At 44.8% G+C, this 3,602-nt stretch overlaps 1 protein-coding gene across 1 annotated transcript; it reads right to left on the reverse strand.

The window, feature by feature from the left end:
* Positions 1 to 1,025: 1,025 nt before the first annotated feature.
* On the reverse strand, positions 1,026 to 1,922 carry LOC135395910 (uncharacterized). The gene has a single exon (XM_064626997.1). It carries the CDS (start codon positions 1,920 to 1,922, stop codon positions 1,026 to 1,028), a length of 897 nt encoding a protein of 298 aa, XP_064483067.1.
* Between the last annotated feature and the right edge of the window lie 1,680 nt (positions 1,923 to 3,602).

Below are 3,602 nucleotides of genomic sequence, written 5' to 3' on the forward strand. Positions count from 1 at the left end.
GTGCTGGTCCCAGAACATTTTGATACCACATCGTGCAGTTATCGCTTCTGATTGATTGACTGAGATATGGAGATATTATCGCTTCTGACTTTTCGAGAGAACGCGGTGTACGCCTTCTTGTAGGCAAATTGCCACAAAAGTGTGTACTTCTCCCATTTTCAATAAACCGGAAAAGCGAAAGATATAATTCATAAATGAGGGATCGCCCTGAGCGTGCTTCTCGGAATATTTTATTAACATAATTATCTAATTACTCAAGTAACTGACCCAATTAAACTTTGTTTTCACTAACACTATAACAACGTAAATGTCCTACGGGCCCCTTCTTATTTTTCCGTCTTTCTTTTTCTATCAGCATTAAACATATCCCCCCCCCCCTACGGGCAACAACAACAACAAATACAGTGGTGATCATGAATGGGGAAATTCGTCACCTGGTTTGTGGCCCACTACCCCAATGCCAACGGGTCTGCATGAGATGAAAAATGACAATGAGGGGACGAAGGGGGAGAGACGGTAGCATGGACGCACATCAGGATTAAAAAACATAAAGGAGACCGGTGTCTTGCAGAAAATCCAGGAAAATCTACAGAGCAAACTACCGTTACAAGTATGTACAAACTGCTAGATATATGTACAATCTACCGTTCGTATGTAAATGCATCAGGCTAAATTCGTGATGTGCGTGCTATGCGGTGAAGTTCTGTTTTTAAAGTGATAGCACACTTGACTTGTGGGCAATAGAGTACAACACTATGGCTCGTTTAAATAACGGCGAACATCGCGATTAAGATTTGTTACACAGTCTCAGTCCACACTTTGGAGTTGGAGTTGGACGGACTAGAAATAATACGGAGAGGTTGAACTTGTCACCTGACAAGTTCTGCTACCTTGAGAAAAAGCAATGAAAAACAACAACAAGGAAAGAGAGGTGACTAGGCTAGGCTGTACGGCGCACTGTTCACGGGCACATGCCCGTCAGAGGATCGCGGCACACAGGACCCAGGGCGTCACGTACAGATGAATTAGTACTCAGCATCAAGAGAACGACTTGAGATGAAGCCTACGAGAGCCTTGAGTGCGGCGTCTCTCTGGTTGTCGTCCCAAGTCCCCAAGACCTTCTCTATGGAGAAAGCTCTGTTGTCCAGACGAGTTAGTGCGGCCAGCAATGTCTTGCGTTGGGACTGATGTCTTTTGCACTCTATAAAAATATGTTCAGTATTTTCTTCCATCCCACACACTGGGCAGTCCGGGGAATCCGCCTTGCCCACCATATGCAGGAAATGCCGCCCATACGGGACGTTCAAGCGCACACAATGTAGAAATGTTTCGATACTTCTGGCAGTCGAGGGAGGGATGCTGAATTTTAGTTCCGGGTCTATTCTTCTGAGAAGAGATGACCCACCATCACCTTGTAGCCATTTGCGTTTGCACATGTCGCCTGTCATGGACCTTAGTAGAAGTTTGATGTCCGACCCTGTATACATCACGACGTACTTGGTGGAAGCCAGGTGTGCAATTCCAGCTATCTCGTCTTCAGTTTCGTTACCGCGGATGCCAATGTGCCCCAGGATCCATTGGAAGATAACGTCATGTCCCAGGTCCGTACATCTCTTGTATTCCGTTAGGATCTCCTTCACCGTTGAAGCTGTCCAACTGTTCCCCAAGAAAGCCAACATGGCCTCCAGACCAGCTTTTGAGTCGCTGTAAACAATCCAGTGCGCAGGTCGCGCGTGCATGGCTATGTATCTCACGGCAAGGTGTATAGCTACCAGTTCCGCTGTCGTGGAACAGGCCCTATGGGATAACCGAACTATGCCCTCCTTGGAGTGCTGCAGCACCACGTATGCCGCTGCAGATCCGGATTTCGTCGTGGAGCCATCGGTGAACATAGCAATTCTTGGTTGGTTGTTCTCTAACATGGACAGGCAGTATTGTTTCAGCGCCGAAGGCGGCAGATTTGACTTTTGATAATAGTCCACACTTTGTTAGGCCCGCAGTTCCCTATTCCGCTATTTGCTGCAACTTCAACTTTCTACTGTATCTAACCGTGCAATATCCTGATTGCAACACGCCGTACGATAAACACGACCAGACCTACTTCTTTATTCAGTTTTATTATGCTCCTGCGCCGCTTCCCGGCGTCTCCTTAGCGCGTTGAAGAAGGCACGCGGAGGGGAACCGAAAAGAAGAGAGAGTTTCTCCCATTAAACTTCCAGGTGTGCGATACGACTGCATTGCTCCGGTCGATATAGGGCCGCCTGCGAAAACGCAGCTTCTACAATGTTTCTAAAAATATATGTTACAATGTACCTTGCCTCCCAGCCACGCGAAGAACGGTTGGTCACAACGCTCCGGAAATGAGAGAAGACCCAGCGGTTTATTTATTTATAGGATTATGATTTCCTTTTAATGGCGACTCACGAATCTACAGAATGCCGTCATCTGCAACTGCTCATGTTTTCCTGTTTCTTTTCGCGATTTTTGTTTCTCGTTTACGTAATGTTCGCAGTCGAAGGAGGGGGAGGGGATATATTTTTAGAACAAAGAAAAAAGAAAGGGAGGAAAGGTCAGCCAAACGGGACGTCGGCATGCTATTCCGCAAAGAAAAAAGAAAAATAAACGAAAGGAGAGTAAAATGAAAAAAGAAAGAAAAGAAAAGATTTAGGAAAAGGATAAACTAAGAAACGGCGAAGGAAGGATGAGATGGATTAAAGAAGAAGAGAAAGAGGGAAAGTCGGAGGGAAGAAGGGAATATGTTCTTTGATATGAAAGATTAGCGAGACTACGGTCGGCTTGCTATTCCTTCATGTACGAAGAAATGTATGTATTCCTGTATGAAGAAAGTAGATGTGCTGTTGGTCACTGTACGCTTGCTGTTGACTGGCCACGTAAGTACTCACAGGTTGAGACTTGTGTGATTTATGAAGTTCAGAAACGTTGCTGCCACACCACTATTTTGGTAGACGTTATTTTGAGACGTACCAGTTATAGTTGATGAGGAAGCGCAGTATGGCAGCTTCAACATTGCAAGCAGTAGCAGATTTGAGCGTCAAGCTGGCGCGTTTTAAACGAATGTGATGGCTACGCGCAACCTTAAGGGGCAACCCATGAAGGGCAGATTGAGTTTGAGTCGAGTTTGAATTTAAAAAAAAAAGAAGAAATTGAATTCGTCACGCGACAAATTCTGCTACTCCCAGAATTCTGCTACTCCAAGAACCTCTAAATGGATGAACCCCACAGACAGGAAAAAGAAATATAAAAAGATGAAAAGAGGGCACATTCTTCCCTCCTTAGTTCATCATTGGATCAATGAACCCAAGAAGGTGTTGACTCTCGTGGGCTCCTCCAGCCAAAGAGCCGGCGAATTATGGAATGCGGCGATATTATTGTGGCGAAAACATACAAAACTTCACACTTACACTTACACTTCACAAATAAAATATGCTTTTCCCTTCTACCTCCATTATCATCTGTTATGTTCTGCATGGCCACTGCTTTCTACTTTCTTTATTGCATGCCACAACTTTGCATTACAAATATTTAAAAAAAATAAAAAATAAAAACTTTGCTGGTTCTGGAATTTTCCCCACGTAACCACT

Source organism: Ornithodoros turicata, chromosome 5 (genome assembly GCF_037126465.1).
Source record: "Ornithodoros turicata isolate Travis chromosome 5, ASM3712646v1, whole genome shotgun sequence".
NCBI classification, from domain to species: Eukaryota; Metazoa; Arthropoda; class Arachnida; order Ixodida; family Argasidae; genus Ornithodoros; species Ornithodoros turicata.

Bases quoted from the DNA above. Each gene is read 5' to 3' on its own strand.
- LOC135395910 (XM_064626997.1), bottom strand. From the start codon at position 1,922: ATGTTAGAGAACAACCAACCAAGAATTGCTATGTTCACCGATGGCTCC.